The 16,963-nt window shown below is 40.3% G+C and overlaps 1 protein-coding gene across 2 annotated transcripts in view; it reads right to left on the reverse strand.

The window, feature by feature from the left end:
• Positions 1-16,963, reverse strand: part of LOC126161820 (zinc finger protein Xfin-like) — a 92,073-nt gene that overhangs the window by 60,502 nt on the left and 14,608 nt on the right. The window contains exon 4 of one of the 2 annotated variants that reach the window (XM_049917920.1): positions 9,984-10,181. The exons of the other annotated variant lie outside the window; for it this stretch is intronic. Coding sequence (XP_049773877.1) covers positions 9,984-10,181 — 198 coding nt within the window. The remainder of the gene's footprint in view (positions 1-9,983; positions 10,182-16,963) is intronic. 2 annotated transcript variants of the gene reach the window in all.

Below are 16,963 nucleotides of genomic sequence, written 5' to 3' on the forward strand. Positions count from 1 at the left end.
AGAATAGAAGGATTGACCTGTGAGGAAACTCTTCGGTTGTGGATTACTGCTAAGATTTTCGAATTCTTGTGGTAACTTATTGGAAATTGATGCAGCAGTAGACTGCACACCTTTCTGCACAAGAGTTTAGGACGTCTGATCCAAATGCACGTTTGATTTATGCCGAGTATTAACTGAGTGAAAGCTGCTTATTCTTGGGAATAAGCTGATATTGTTAACAAGAAATAACAGTAAAGAATAAATATATTTTGAGGCCAATGTCAAAATACCCAGACTAGTGAACAGGGGTCGTCATGTGGTTTGCGAACTTACACCACTTATTGCCCAAACCACCTGTTCCTGAGCCAAAAATATCCTTTTTGAATGGGAAGAGTTACCCCAAAATATAATATATATGATGTAAGCAAATGAAAATAGACTAATTTTCATGTTGAATGATCACTTACTTCAGTTACCATTTAAATAGTAAAAATGGCAGTATTAAGTCTTTGAACAAGATCCTGAACATGGGCTTTCCATGACAGTTTACTATCCCATCTGAACACCTAGAAATTTGAACTGTTCAGTTTCACTATCCATATGCCCATTCTGTGAAATTAAAATGTCGGATTTTGTTGAATTGTGTGTTAGAAACTGTAAAAACTGAGTCTTACTGTGATTTAGCGTTAGTTTATTTTCTATAAGCCATGAACTGCACTAATTGAAACCAAGCCAATGTTGCACACAGCATCCTTTACTAGCAAGCTTGTGTAATCAGCAAACAGAAATATATTAGAGTTACTCGTAATACTAGAGATCATATCATTTATATAAATAAGGAACAAGTGTGGCCCCAACACTGATCCCTGGGGCAACCCCCACTTGACTGTAACACACTCAGACCCCACATCACAGCCCTTCTCAACACTGTGAATAATTACCTTTTGCTGTGTGCTGCTAAAGTAGGAGGTGAACCTACTGTGAGCTACTCCCCGTATTCCGTAATGGTCCAACTTCTGGAGCAATATTTTGTGGTCAACACAATCAAACACCTTAGTTAAATCAAAAAAACATGCCTCACGTTCAAAACCTTTTTTTTTTCTAATCCATCCAGTACCGGAAAGAAAAAAGAGAATATAGCATTTTCAGTTGTTAAATGGCTTCTGAAGCTGAACTGTACATTTGATAGCAAATTATGTTATGTAAAATTATCAATTATCCTTACATGCACAGCCTTTTAAATAACTTTAGCAAACACTGATGGCATAAAATTAGGTCTAAAATTGTCTACATTATCCCTTTCTCCCTTTTTATACAGCAGCTTTACTACTGAGTACTTTAATCGTTCAGGGAACTGACCATTCATAGAACAAAAATTACAAATATGGTTAAGTACAGGACTACACTTTAATATTCTGCTAGGCACTCCCTCATATACACGAGAGTTCTTAGCTTTCAGTGATTTAATTATTGACTCAATCTCCCCCTTGTCTGTATCATAGAGGAGTATTTCAGACATCAATCTTGGAAAATCATTTGCCAAGAGAGTTATACGATTCCCTGTAGAAACTAAATTTTTATTGAATTCACAAGCTCAGAAAATGATTGTTTAATACTGCACATATATCTGATTTATCAGTAACAGAAATATTTTTACTACGAACTGACTTTATATCGTCGACCTTGTGCTGCTGGCCAAACACTTCTTTCACAACTGACCATACGGTTTTAATTTTAGCCTGTGAATTCGCTAGACTATTTGCGTACCACATACTCTTTGCCTTCCTAATGGGCTACTGTAGCTTGATTGTGACTACTGCTAATATTTTGATATAATTCCCACTTTGTTCTACATGATATCCTTATCCCACTAGTCAGCCACCCAGGCTGCCTATTACTGCTAGTACCCCGGTTAGAATGTTCTAATGGAAAGCAAATCTCAAAGAGCATGAGAGATGTGTTAAGGAAAGCATTATGTTTGTCATCTATGTTATCGATACTATAAACCTCCTGCCACTCTTGTTCCTTGACGACGTTTAAAAAACTCTCTATTGCCACTGGATTAACTTTCCTACATAGTTCATAATTAGATGTGACATCTGTTTGAGTACAAAAGCCTTTTAGTGTTACAATTTGTGCACCATGGTCTGAAAGGCCACTCACCCTTTTATTAACAGAATGCCACTCACCCTTTTATTAACAGAATGCCTATGTAGTAATGAAGAATGAATAAAAATATTGTCTATGGCTGTGCTACTGTTCCCCTGCACCCTAGATGGAAACAACACAGTCTGTATCAGATCATATGAAGTTAGGAGATCTACCAATTCCTTCTTCTTGCACAATCATATACAAAATTAATATTGAAGTCACAAAATATAACTAATTTCTGGTATTTCCTATAAAGTGAATCAAGAACCCTCTCTCGCTTAAGCAAAAATCCTCTGAAGTCAGATTTAGGGGACCTACAAACAACAAAAATTAGAAGTTTAGTTTCACTAAATTCAACTGCCCCTGCACAACATTCAGTGCAGTGCTGTGATACGTCTATGAACTCAAATGGAATACCGCTTTTTACGTAAATGGCCACTCCACAAGGAACTCCTTGAAAAACAGCCAGCTAATCTGTACCCTGGTAAATGAAGCCTCTGAATTGTCAAATTATTTAAGTGGTGCTCCGATGTACCAATAATTTCTGAGTCAACATCTATAAGCAGTTCACTAACTTTATCTCTAATACCGCTCATATTTTGATGAAATATGTTAATGACATCCTCTGAAGATGATTCCTTAGTTAGAGGGACTTCCTTTAAGCAAGTATACCTATCAACTGACTTCAATCTAAAAAAGGTGCAGCTCCAACACCAATTACTGCAGGAATTTTTCCCTGAGTGATTCCACCACCACCTACTATACTGTCACCTATAAGCTTTGCCAGCCTCCCCTTCCTATACATATTGAGATACATGCCATGCCTAGTGAAACCCATCTACTGACAGACTCAACTGGCACCACTGCAATGTGACCCATGCCCTGTGCCAACAGTGCCTTCTCCAACCCCATGTTAATGTGTCTAACAGCCGCATTAAGATTAGGCTGATCATGACTATTAATCAAATTGCATGCATATGGAGTATCATTTCAGTTGTGAGACTGGATTTGTGATTTCCTCTCAAGAGGTCACAGTTCGTAGTGATAGACGGTAAATCATTGAGTAGAACTGAAGTGATATCTGGCGTTCCGCAAGGTAGTGTCATAGGTCCTCTACTGTTCCTGATTTATATAAATGATCTAGGTGATAATCTGAGCAGCCCCCTTAGATTGTTTGCAGATGATGCTGTAATTTATTGTCTAGTAAAATCATCAGACAATCAATTACAATTACAAAATGATCCAGAGAGAATTTCTGTATGGTGCGAAAAGCGGCAATTGGCACTAAACAAAGAAAAGTGCGACCTTATTCAGGTGGGTACTAAAAGAAACCTGATAAATTTTGGGTATATGACAAATCGCACAAATATAAGGGCTGTCAATTCGACTAAATACCTAGGAATTACAATTACGAGCAACTTAAATTGGAAAGACCAGATAGATGATATTGTGGGGAAGGTGAAACAAGGACTGCGCTTTGTTGGCAGAACACTTAGAAGATGCGACAAACCCACTAAAGAGACAGCCTACATTACACTTGTCCATCCTCTGCTGGAATATTGCAGTGCAGTGTGGGACCCTTACCACGTAGGATTGTCAGAGGACATCAAAAAAGTGCAAAGAAGGGCAGTCTGTTTCATGTTACCACGCAACAGGGGTGAGAGTGTCACTGATATGATATGCGAGTTGGGGTGGCAGTCACTGAAACAAAGGCAGTTTTCTTTGTGGCAAGATCCATTTACGAAATTTCGATCACCAACTTTCTCTTCCGAAAGCGAAAATATTTTGTTGACACCCACCTACATAGGGAGAAATGATCATCAAAATAAAATAAGAGAAATCAGAGCTGGAATGGAAAGATTTAGGTGTTTCTTTTTCCCACACACCATTCGAGAGTGGAATGGTAGAGTAGTAGTATGAAAACGGTTCGATGAATCTTCTGCCAGGCACTTAAGTGTGAATTGCAGAGTAACAATGTATATGTAGATGGAGATGACGCTGAAAAAGTTGCACAAAATGCACATTAGTGCCACCTGTTTGAGTACCTATCTTCACCAGGTCACCACCTACATCATATTCCCCGTCCCCATCAAGATTCTTCCCTGCTCCACATACTATCATTATCTGATTCTCCTTCGTGAAATTCCTACATAGCTCCCCTATGCAGTCAGTCATCTAAGCCAACCCTGCACTAGACTACACAATGCTGGTGGCCTGGTACTCACTCCCAAATACTTCCTGCGATTGCTGGCCCACACCTCTACCAACAATCCACTGATATCAAGCCAGCACATGGTGCACTGTGCTCTAGTAGGTTGCACTTTGAACACCTTACTAGTTGCAAATAGTGCTGCCTGCCACTGCCAAAAAATTGTGATATATCAGCTGCTTCTAACGGCCTCACAAATGCTACCTATTGTGCTGCGGCCGAGGGAGCCATACCAAATAGTGTGTTCCAAGCAGCAAGAAATAAATCAGCTTTATTTATATTCAAACTGAATACAACCAAATAACCATTTGGACTTGAATACAAACTACTTGGTTCCAATCCAATGACAGTCGCTAACATTGTGCTATAAGACTTCTTTTGAGGTCGACATCTATGAGTAGAAGAGCTTGGGGACAGTCCTGGGGAGAAGTACTGGCCAGGTGGTAGTCATTGACAGTCGCAGGTAGATGTGGCTGCTGTGGTGAGATGTCACTCTCTGATGAACTGATGATTCAGCCGGCAGAGGAGGGAATGACAGTAAGCTGCACACAGATGGGCTGCTGGTGCAGCCGATGTTGTGCCCAGCATGGAGAACCCTAGCGAGACACTTAGTGATGCCACAGATGTGACTCGGAGTGTAGGCGTTGGTGACTGGTATGGAGAATTCAAACTAGGCACAGAGTGAAGATTCGGAAGGCGGCTCTGAGTGATGACATTGGCAGATGATACAGTGAACTTGTACAGCATGCAGAATGAAGAGTCAGATGCAGGCAGCATGTATGACAGTACAGGATAACAGAAGCTTCAATTGAGGGACTGGGGACTGCAGGCAGCACTATGACCCCCTATGTGAATTGGCTCTGGTCAGCCTGGCAGTGCCCTTTACAATTGCCTGGCAGAAAAATACTTTCATGAGATTGGTGGGCACATGATTAATACAAGGCTGATTGGTGCCCACAATGGCAACACTAATTATGGCACCTCTCGTGCCTCTAGCGGCAAAGCTGGTGCCACGTATTACCCTGGTAGCTGCAGGAGATAGGATTGACAACAGTGTGCTTATGTTTGTGATCACACTGTTTACCCTGTATCTCTACAGAGGTGTTGCTAGTGCCCTGCAGAGGCAGCAGCCCACATCTATGATGCATACTGGTGAGTCACAGGAGGACACTATACTACTGTGGAATTCTAGTGACAGTCCAGCCTTACATCCATTTCCCCTGCACACAAAAGTACGTGAAAGAAACCAGTTTATTGTCATCTCACTGTATGTTCACACTGTGAGCTGTGGTTGTGATGCGTGTGTGCAGCTGCAAATACTGGCAGTGGTCAACTCTTCTGGTACCAACTGTAGTAGTTTGGGGTGAATGGCCTCAAGGTGGCAGGGTTGGTAGCGATAAAGTGTTATGAGAATGTCAGGCATCAGTAATACAAGAAAACAGCATCAATAGTCAAACATTTTGTTCAGACCTAAGGTAAAACAAACATACAGTGTTGCTTCATGGCAAACATGAACCCCCTTTGGTGCATGGTGAAGTCAGGAAGCAGAGGACTGCAGAGGACCACTGAGGCCAGCAGGTGATGTGTGCAACCACAAATGTTATGCTGATGCCTAGAATCCGTGCAGTGCCATGTGCTATGCATGGCATGGCTGTTTGGGTCAAGATGTGCCAGAAGCACAGAGGCCCACTGTAATTCTTGTAGGGGATGTCAGCTCATAGAAGTGGAACTTGCCATTGTGAGCAAAGGCAAGCAGCGCCAGGATGCCCGCACCAATGGGAGAGGGCGAGCAGCTGCACCGCCCTCATCTCAAATGGCAACCCTCTGGGGCAGAAGTCTGCTGTCACTGGAGTGAGTTTGAAAGTGGCTCTCCAGTGGGAATGCACCAAGTCCAAGCAAGTTGACTCAGAGCCTGCAGTCGGACCAATGGTAGTGATGGTCAAACCTCATGGTGGCTGTTTGCAAAACCGTATTGGCCCTCCACCTGGTGCAGAATTCTCCTTGTAGCTGGTGCAGCCAATCTGGAACACCTTTGGCTAGAAATGAAGGGTATTTATTCTGGTTAGGTGTTCATTTGATGCGCCGATGTACCACTTCTAACCAACCAGTATAACAAGTATGTCACTCAAAGGCGTGGAAGCTTGTCAGCCAGACTCACAGTAGCCCTGTCCTTTTGCTATGTCATCAGTATTGCAATGACTGGCCCAACTTGGCCCTCAAAGTGTAAACAGACCAGTTGCCGTGACAATGTTTCAACTCCTGCTGGCTTCTAAGGCTTTTCACAAGGGCTGTGGCAGAGCTAATATTTTCTGAATAGTACCCAAAAAATAGTGGCTGTGCAACAAAATTTTAAGAAACCTTTTGAGAAAAGAGAAACAGTTGTATGCATATAAAAAGCTCTGTTGGAAAGCCAATACTAAGCAAAGAAGGGAACACTGATTGATGTAAGGACTATATAGCAGATCTTACATGAAGGACAGAAACTTGAAGACAGTATTATTGAAAGGGAAGAGAAAGTAGATGAAGATGACTGGGAACTGAAAGACTACTCAAAACATTCCTCAGAATTATTGAGATCCTTCGGAGAACAAACTGCAAAAAAAAAAAAAAAAAATATTCCACCTATATACAAGATTTACGAGACAGACAAAATACACCCAGACTTCAAGAAAAATGCAACAATCCAATTCCAAAAAAGTCAGGTGTGAATATTATCATACCATCAGCTGAATAGGTCATGTTGCAAAGTACTAATACAAATTATTTACAGAAGAATGGAAACAGGAATAAACTTGGGGAAGACTAGTTTGCGTTCTGCAGAAATGTAGTAATATGCAAGGCAATACAAACATGATTTATCTTAAAAGACAACTGAAAAAAGGCAAACCTATGTTTACATCATTTGTAGATTTAGATAAAGCTTCTGACAATGCTGACTGGAATACACTCTTTGAAATTCTTGAGGTAGTATTGATAAAATATAAAGAGTGGAATTTTACGTACAACTCCTACAGAAACCAGAAGGCAGTTATAAGAGTCAAAAGGCATGAAAATGAGGCAGTGGTTGAGAAAGGAGAAAGACAGTGTTATAGTCTATCCCTGGTGATATACAATCTATACATTGAGCAAGCTATGAAAGAAAGCAAGAAGCAATTTGGAAACGGAAGTAAAGTTCAGGGAGAAGAAATAAAAGCTTTAAGGTTTGCCAATGACATTGTAAATCTGTCTGACACAGCAAAGGACATGGAAGATCAGATGACAAAATGGAAAGTGTCTTGAATAGAGGTTATAAGATGAAAAGTAAAAAAAAGTAAAATGGCAGTGATAGAATGTAGTCAAATTCAAAGAAGGCATCACAATGGCCAAATTAGACAGATTGATTGGGTGATGAGGGAGGTTAAGGAACTAAACAGTGAAGTCATCAGATCCTCATTCAAGGCATTGAAGTTAATGACGTTAACCAGAAATTTGATGGAATTGTAATAGCATGTAGGAGTGGTAAAACTGAGGCACTGAAAGCCATACTGATGCAAGGGACAAAAAACATTTTAAAGAGAGGTGGAAGTATGTAGGTTGGTAGGTCTGCAGGTCACAGAGCAGATGAGGCTTCCCACACAGCTCATTTGCAAAACGAGGCACCTCCCTCAGGTTTGACCCCACCTACCCAATGCAGTGATAATGCAGTAACAGAATAAATAATCCCTTCTAGCCATGTGGAGAGGAAATCTGTAAAAGTTAGAGTGAAAAGGTTAAAAACACAATGAACATCAGTAGGACTGACAATAGTACAATAGGATGAAAGGAATAATACATTCAATAGGTAGGTGGGTACAGTTGAGTGTCTTCTGAGACTCAGCACGTGGCAGGTGAGTGTACCTCCCACAACCATCCAATTCCCGATCAGTTATAGTCAAAGTGCTAAAGATGTAAACAGAAACCACTATCCTCAGAGGAAGAATAAAAATGAGTTCAATTGTACTTCTGTCATCAGCAAGTATGATAGAACCATTTTAAAATTTACTAGGGGAAGAGACTTCTCCAAGTACATTTTCAATATTCTCCACAAGTAACATCAGTTTGTAGATAGAAAGGATCCTTATCGGTCTGGGAGCAAACCTGAGCAAGTTTTTGCAGTTAACTCGTTTTTGATTTCCTCTCATAAGGGCCCATGGAAGGAAAATTCTCAGTACCATGAAAACCTGGAGAATTCAGGTCTGTCTGAAGAGATTGCTGGAACCTCGTGAAAACTGGCTGATAACTTTTGTCCTTTTCACTGCACAAGGTGTCTTCCTGATGGTGCCCACTCCTATCAAGAGCTCTTCTTAGGGTGTCACACAGCCAGAACTACGTTCATCTGGCTTTATGGCCAATGTCTTGAGTCACAGTGCCTGTAAATGGACAGGCACCTATTCCTAAGATTGTGTGAGCAAGTAACAGCTCAGGCATCAATAACACATTTCCTGTGGCCTGTCAGGGACTACCATCATATGGATACCTGACAACCATCCCCTTGTAGGGTATCAGAGGGACTTGCAGTTGGAGGTCAAAGTAAGATGTAAAATAAATAAACAAAGTTGGACAAGCTGTAATTGATATCATACAAACAAGCTAAGTTGTCAATAGGGAATCTGTCCTAGAGACCAAATCTGAGAAAAGACATAATCAGAGAATAATATTGTAGCACAAGAAAGAAAAAGTATTGCACTGGTTTGGAACTCTATGTTTGCCACACACACGCTCACAAAAAGAGTTGAGAGCCCCGGGGGTGGAGGGGGGACACGAAGTAGAGAGGATATAAAATGCAGACACACAATAGAAGAAAAGTGTTTTTGGAAAAAGATAAATATTTTAGCACGTAACATGAATTTATGCACTAGGGAGTTTTTCTGAAAGTATTTTTCTAGGGCATAGCCTTGCACAGAATTTAATGTGGATGATAAAAATTACAGACAAGAAGAGAATAGAAGCTTCTGAAATGTGTGCCACAGAAGAATGCCGAAGATTAGGTGAGCAGATCACATAACTACTGAAAAAGTAATGAACTGAAGTAAGGAGAGAAGTAATTTATAGCACATCATAACTAAAAGAAAGGTTTGGTTGATAGGACCACGTCCTGAAACATCAAGGAACGGTCAGTTTAATGAGAAAAGTGCGACGGGTAAAAACGGCAGAGTGAGAACAAAATGTGACTACAGTAAGCTGATGTAGGTTGTGGTTGTTATGAAGAGATGAGGAGGCTTGTTCAGGATAGACTAGCATGGAGTGGCACATCAAACACCTCTAAGGACAACATTTAATACCTTTGTTGAGGTTGCTATGTGGCACCTCAAAGTACTCTCACTGTGATAAAGACTCACCAGAGAGCATTGTGTTAATTTCTTTCCATTCAAAATTCAGAAACATCCACAAATAGAAAGAGAAGGAAAATATCAACAAATTTATTTCACTTTACTGTCAAGTTCTGTATGCCAAATTAAACTGAAGTACTGAATACAGCACATACTCACTTTTGCTTTGCTAACTTCATAGAAAAATATAATACTACAGTACATTAATTTTCCAAGCATGAAACATTAATACCACACAACAGTGACAGCAAAATATGGAAAATTTCAACCTGAATACAAAAACAAATGCACTGTACCACATGTTTCACATGCAAATGGCTTCTCTCCCGTGTGTATTCGCTGATGGTTATGGAGTGTTGAAAGCTCCTTGAAGGCTCTGTCACATTCAGTACAAACATGTGGCTTCTCATCACTGTGGTACAGCAAATGTTTATGATATGACTGTTGGAATGTAAATGTTTTATCACATATACCACATCTGTATGGCATTTCACCTGAAGAAAAGAAAGTTATACACAGAAATTGAAATTTCAGCTGTGAACAGTTCCGCAGGACAATATGCAAAAGGACACACTAAATTTATGACTCTGCATGCAAAGTTCTATTACATTTAACAAGAATAAGAAGTAAGAAATTTGATCAAGACACCATTCCACAGCCACACTCAATGAAACTTCTTTATTCACATTGCCAGCTATACAGGGTGAGGCAGGAAGTACAGGCCATCCCAAATATATCCAAAATGAGTAAATATACCAAGATGCCATTTGCTGAATTATTGCAGACAATGTAGCATATTTTCTCATGTACACAAGTAAATCTGAACATTTATAGCTGCAAAATTATAGCATTTTTAATGGAGCCACACACTTTTCTTCCTATGGTGCTGAACAGAGTCTTTGAAGATGACTTCAGTCACATGAAATGTGGAACTTGATCACATAGAACAAGATAACAGTGCCATAAAACACTGTCCTGCTCTTTGGAGAAGAGCTCTTGCAAAGTTTTTATCTTACTGAACCATATGTAAGCATATACATAACTTAGGTACAGTTCACGTGTACACACGAGTGCTTGAGGTCCTCAATCAGTGCTCTGTTGTCGAAGCACTCAGAGGACTTGCTTGTAAAGCTATTCAGATTTTCACAACTCATACCACAACTGAAAAAGTGGATATGGACTTTGTTTGTGATGAATGTCACCAAACTGTTGGAGCAGCAGTGAGGTTGTATCCAAAACATATCCAGACTGTGCCAAGCACTCATAATCTGTCTTTGCAAACATTACAAAAAGTTCAAGTAATTGGCAGTCAAAGAATAAAATCCATCAATGAAAAATAACAATAATCACAAAGACACAGTTTGAAAGGGCGAGTGGGATGAGCCAAAGCAATGTAAAGATTTCCACTTTCCACATTTTGCTTTGTCAACAGGTTCACAATTTGTTACACTTTTCCGGATAGACTCTACAAAAACTGTGAAGTAATGTGGCGTTTCTATGCAAGATTCTGTTTATGGATGAAGCACTGCCTACAAACCATGGGGGCAAATCAATCCTCCCAACATGCACTATTGGTCAGTTGAAAAGCCATGCACTTCAGGAAAAACACAATAACCTGTACTCTGTGCCCCAGTATATATGAGGGGAAAATTGCAACAAGAGGTCCACAAGGAAAGTTTGACAGTTCTTGAATACACAAAATGCCTTATAACATGGGCCTTTGCCGCAATAAGTCCAGGTGAAATTCAAAGTGCAACCTGTCTATCTGGCATTGCTTTATAGTATTTACTAATGCTCAAGGTCCACCTATTTGAGTACTTCTATGCCAGTAACAATAACAAACACGTGAACCAAACCCACGTAACTTGTTTCTTTACATTTGGTACAGTACAGCATGACAGTGGTTTGTGGTGCCCTTATCTTGCTGCTATTGATCAAGTTTCACATGTTATGTCTTTGAAATAATCTTTGGGGGATCTTTCTAATGCCACAGAAAAAAGTGTATGGTTCCAATTAAAACTTTAAAAAAACTGTCATAATTTGTCAACTACAATTTTTAAAACTTACTTATGTGCTATCTGCGGGCCAGGAGAAGGTCCAGCAGCAGCTTATGGGCATGTTATCTAATGTGGACACTACAGTATGAACTACCAATATTGGTTCACTTATCATCTAAAAGTGGAATGGCTGAAGTTTGCCAATACGCTTTGCTACTCATGTTGCACATGTGCACAGGGCACTTTTGTCTTATCATGCCTTTCACTCTTCTGACAGTGCTATTGTAGGAAGACTATTAAAACAATAATCTTGTACGTCCCTTCACACAAGCAGAAATTTGGCAAATAATTTGAAGACTGAAAATGAAAAAATCTCCGTCAGATGGGATAACTACCAAAATAATACAAGTGTTTTGTGACCAATTAGAACCGTACAATGAGTGTCTCTTGTAAGGAAGGACCCCTGCAACATGGAAAAATGCTGATGTGGTGATTATTAGTAAAGGACAAGAGAAGAACCCAATGATACCCAAATCTTACAGACCACTTTGCTTTCTAAATGTTCTCTTCAAGATATCTGAAAAACTATCATGCAAGAAACTAAAATCATAGACTGTACATGGAATGAGGCCTCACCACTACAGGTGTAAAAGAGGAAAGTCAACTGAAGATGCAACCTACATTCACTATATGTATACTACGGCAATGATGATCAATATTACTGGCTGCCTTTCTTTGTTCAGCTTGTGGAGTTAGAGTATCCAGAGGTACTGTAAAACTGCCTAAAGAGCTATTGCCATGGGAGACATGCACCTTTCATATGCTCACGAATGGAATGACAAAGACCATATCAAAAGGCTATTCACGTGTATCCATGCGTGGTCGAGAGTTTTGAAATGTAGCATTAGAGCCCATTACAGAAATTACATGACAGCGGTAACGTAAGTGGAATGGTAGCATTTGCAAGTGACAAATTGAAGCAGTGACTCCAGAATAACTACAGATATGCAACACAGGGCTCCATGAACTTGACAGATGGTGTCAAAGTGTCACACTGTCACTACCATCTCACAAAACTATGTACTTTCTGTTGAAAGGAAAAGAGCAAGGAATCTTAAAATAAAGTTAAACAATGTAATGATTAAAAGAAGCATAGGAATGAGATGTCTTGGACGAACATCATAATTTTGCACATTACGTAGAGGAGCCAGACAGAAAAGATACAAATGTTATAAATAAAATTGAAGAGGTCAGCGGAAGAAAGTGATAACCCGCATTTTGTAAGGGTTAGTTTGATCATGTGTTTTCTAGGGTCTATCTGGACAAAGGTGCTCTCATCTCTGTCCACAAGGTTTAAACAGGGGATTGGCTTAAGGAGATGGTGCCCAAGATATTTCCATGGGAGGAGATGAAGGTGCTGGTCAAGAGAGCAGCTGAGCTCTTCAAAACCACAGGGATATCAATCTGGGTACCGAACTTCTTTACAACATTTCTTCTAAGATGCTGTTCGAGAAAGTATGGGCGCAGATCCAGTAGGTCTCAACAGATGAATGGAAGGTAATCAATTGCAAGATTGAGCAGATGGCCAAACCCTTGTGGCTGAAGTCAGCAAGAAATTCCTTATGGCAATGTGAGAACAGGACCCGAAATTGTACTAAGGGTTCTTGCAGGTTGCCATCAGGATAATCAAAGACATTGGAAGTGATCATGATGGCAAGCTGGTGGCTGCAAGTGTTGCAGATAAACCTGCAACACAGTAAAGAGGCAACTGCCACCCTGAGTCGCTTTCTCGGAACAGGACATAGACATGGCCCTGATTCAGGAATCCTATGTGTAGAAAGGACATGTTTCAGGCCCCAGAGAACTGGAGGTAAGTTGATTTATGCTAGGAATTTAAAAAACTCCGGAACATTCATTTATGTTAAAAATGGAATTTCATTCATGCAGATGGAGAACTTCTGTTACTGGGACTTAGATACCATCAGGATGAAACAATGGGAGGGAGGTAGCATGAGGGAAATTGTATTGGCCTCAAGCTTTCCTTCCCTACAAGGACAGTACTACTCCTTCCCTGGAAGTTGCTCAGAGCAGAATAAACAACTGCTCATTAGTTGTGATGCCAACATGCACAAAACAGTGTGGGGAAGCAGCGGCACCAACAACAGAGATGAGTAACGTCTTGAACATTTGATTGAGCGTAAGCTGGAGAGCCTGAATAGGGGCAGGGAATCTACATTCAGGAACATAAGATGGAAATAAGTAATTTACATAACTTTTGGGTCCATTCTAATGGGTGAGCATGTCAAACAATGGCATGTGATATTCATGCCATCCTTATCTGACTACATGTATATTAAGTTTGAGGTTGAAATGAGTATTAAACAGACCATGGCCTATAGGAATCCTAGAAGACACAGTGGGACTCTTATAGCATAAAGACTTGAACTCACACTTATCTGAATTCAGAATATTGATAAAGAAACCATTAGATTTGGAGGAAATTTCAGACACAGTGACATTTGTCATTGTGACCTCATATTTAGAAAACGGAGCAATCACCGAGAAGTTTACAAACAGGAATGTACCTCAGTGGAACAATGGCCTGGAATTGCAAAGGTATCAGGTAAGTACACTGTTCAACCTTGCAAGAAGGAAAGGACAAAGGGCAAAATATCAGGAGGTCCTTGCAAAATACAACCTTGCAATTAACCAAGCGAAATTATGATTGCAAGGAAGTGGAAGGTACAACTACTTGTGCCAAACTTCACAAGATCTTCTGCAGAATACCAACTAAGCCAAGCAGTACTCTGCAGGAGGAGGATGGTGAGTAAACAAGATCAGTGAATGATGCTGGATGTGTTCCTGAGAACTTAATGCCCACAGTGCACTCTGGCAGACAACACAGACCAAGATTCAATTCCTGAGGCACTGGTTTACAGGTTATCAAAGGGAGAACTGGAATCTGCCAGAAAATGTGTTGATTTCAAACAAATCCAGTGGGCAGTGGAAATGTTTCAACCATTCAGGCACCACACCGATGGAATCTTTTAGCTCAACTGCAACAGTGAGGAAAGAATTTCATTAGATTCCTACATAGCCTGTTTGGCATCAGCCTATCAGCAGGAATCATCCCTAATTCTTGGGGGATACAGGATTTTTCTCATCTTGAAGCTAGTAAGAATTGATGATAACGAGGTCAAAGATATGAGACCAATCAGTCTGTCCTCCTCTCTTTTTAAAGACATCAGAAAAACTGGTTAGGGAAAGGATGCTAACTAAGGTTCCTCTCCATGTAAACCAACAAGCATATCAAACTGGCAGTTCATGAAACAGCACTTCACCTACTTGTTGGGAAGGCAAAAAAAAGCACTAAACTTTCCGGAAATTGCTCTAAATACTAGATGCTGCTTTTGCCATGGATATGCAGACAAGTTAGTCTTAGTAATACTTGGCAAATTTATTAGTACTGTCAGAACTATGACACAAAGTGCATTGGACACTGTGCAAAACTGGATCTAAGGGTCATCACCAAGAAAACTGTTGTAGTAGCATTTACAAGGAAGCATATTCAGCACATGTATGAGAATCTTAAGCTTCTTGATGAAACTCTACCCATAAGTAGGTATTGAAGTATCTAGTGGTAACCCTGGTTGTGAAATTATGTGGGAAAATTGGAAAGTAAAGCACAATAATTTTATTTCAAAAAGTTTAATACATAACAAAACAAAACAAATAATCACAAACAAACTTACATCTTTTACCTACTTTCCTACATAGTCACCAATGTTCTCAACAATTTCTCCCATTGTGGTACCAGTTTCATAGAAGCCTGTTTGGCTGGAGAATAACCATCTGTGGACTGCTGATTTCACTTGTCTGCATTGTCTGACCAGGATTGTATTCATGGGACCAAACAATTCCAAAGGCGCAAATTCCGGACTTTATGGTGGATGCTGGAGCACCTTCCATCCAAATCTGGTGATTTTATCACGAACAGGAGCAGCAACATGGGGGCAAGCATTATCATGAAGAAATTTGAAATCATCAGCATTAGTGTTGTGGCATTTGTCATGAAGAGCATGAGTCAGCTTAACCACAGTGTTCATGTAGGCTGCAGCATTCATATTGGTCCCATGTTTACTGAAGTCCACCAATACCACACCATGCATATTCAGAACACTGTCACAAGCACCTTCCTAGCAAACTGAGTCACTTTGAATAATTTTAGAACTGGGGTACCAGCATGTTTCCACTCCACAGAGGCCTGCTTGGTTTCAGGCATGTAGTGGTATGCCCGCAACTCATCACCAGTGACAATTTCTTTCAGAAACTCATGTCCTTCTATGGTATAATGCATTCAAGTGATTCAAGCTTGTCATCATTCACTGGCCTTCGGTCATATGTAAGCACCCAGCGAGCATTAACTTTACGACATTTTAACATGTCATGAACAATATCGTACACCACATCATAGGAAATGTTGGCTGCAATAAATTTCGCAGTTGCAAATACCAGTTGTTCAAAATTGCTGCCTCAATGGCACCAACATTCTGCAGGGTTGCAGCTGTTACCAGCTGCCCAGAGAATGGAGAATCACTAAGGTTCGCACAGTACTCTTGGAAGAATGCACATCACCTGGAGACATTGCTATAATCCATACAGTCGCCCCCATACACACCACGCATGTTTCTGCGAATTTTACTCGGTTTATGCCCTTTGGCCCACAAATATCAAACTACACTTTGCTGCTCTTCACAAGCTGAAAGCAGTAACATGCGCACCATGTTTGTTTAGCAGTTCAGGCATCTCTTGCTAGAGCTGCACATGAAAACAAAATACCCTCTGTAGTGCAAACTTCAGACTATATAGTTGGAAATTTCAACATTCAGCTGCAATACCAGGGAAGCAAAAATTATTGTGTTACTTTCCAATCCTCCCTTGTATCATGGACCCCTTAAATAAAGAAGTATGTTTCCAGGCGAATTATAAGCACCAGAATGGTCTGTGTGAAAAAGCAGGGTCTAAACCCCAAGAGTATGTACAGTATATACTTCATTGTAACAAGATAAATGATTATTTATGGGGCAAACAATGCAACAAAAGGTGACTACTAAGGAGTTTGGCAAGGTGTCGTGACTTGACTGCTTAGCCATAAAAGGCAGAATTAGCAACACACCTGCTGCTTGGATGGACACAATGCTGGACATGCCTCATTACCCCTGTGGGTTCAAATGGAGGCAGCGGCAGGGGCATACAGGCTATTGTAAATAACTGGATAC

This window comes from Schistocerca cancellata, chromosome 2 (assembly GCF_023864275.1).
Source record: "Schistocerca cancellata isolate TAMUIC-IGC-003103 chromosome 2, iqSchCanc2.1, whole genome shotgun sequence".
In the NCBI taxonomy this organism is placed as follows: domain Eukaryota; kingdom Metazoa; phylum Arthropoda; class Insecta; order Orthoptera; family Acrididae; genus Schistocerca; species Schistocerca cancellata.